At 57.7% G+C, this 449-nt stretch overlaps 1 protein-coding gene across 1 annotated transcript in view; it reads left to right on the top strand.

The window, feature by feature from the left end:
- Positions 1-449, top strand: part of grin2ab (glutamate receptor, ionotropic, N-methyl D-aspartate 2A, b) — a 59,233-nt gene that overhangs the window by 53,052 nt on the left and 5,732 nt on the right. The window contains exon 15 of the mRNA XM_025058460.1: positions 5-35. Within this exon, the coding sequence (XP_024914228.1) occupies positions 5-35 (31 nt within the window). The remainder of the gene's footprint in view (positions 1-4; positions 36-449) is intronic.

Raw genomic sequence — 449 nt, 5'->3', positions numbered from 1 at the left:
CCAGGTCCCATCGGGCGGGGGCCCGGGACGCCCGGGTCAGCCGGAAGCCGGGGTACTGTACACGCCTCACACACACCACAATCCAAACCCCGGGGCGGGGGCCGGGGGGGGGCAGCTGAGTCCTGCTGTTTCTGTCAGTGTGGGTGAAAACACAGATGTTTGTGCAGATGCTCATTATAAAAACCTAGAGTTAGAGAGAACAGAGACGTCTGTTTTCTGTCCTGGAGACATCAGTGGACGGACGGCAGCCGCACGTCTCCACTCATTAGTCCGACGCGTCGGCTTCTCATCGTCAGCATTTCTTCAAACAGTTCCATTTCTGGGAGTTCTTTTTTAAATGTGTTATTACAACAACAGCCCTGCAGCTGCTGCTGTCCAATCACAGCTCTCCTCAGCCGATCATCTGTCTTCACCCTCCCTGCCCCCCCCCCCCCCCCCCGCGGTTGTGA

The sequence above is a fragment of the Cynoglossus semilaevis genome, chromosome 9, assembly GCF_000523025.1.
Source record: "Cynoglossus semilaevis isolate Cse_v1.0 chromosome 9, Cse_v1.0, whole genome shotgun sequence".
In the NCBI taxonomy this organism is placed as follows: Eukaryota; Metazoa; Chordata; class Actinopteri; order Pleuronectiformes; family Cynoglossidae; genus Cynoglossus; species Cynoglossus semilaevis.
Note: the sequence above shows the minus strand (reverse complement) of the source record. Positions and strands in the feature narration are given on the sequence as shown.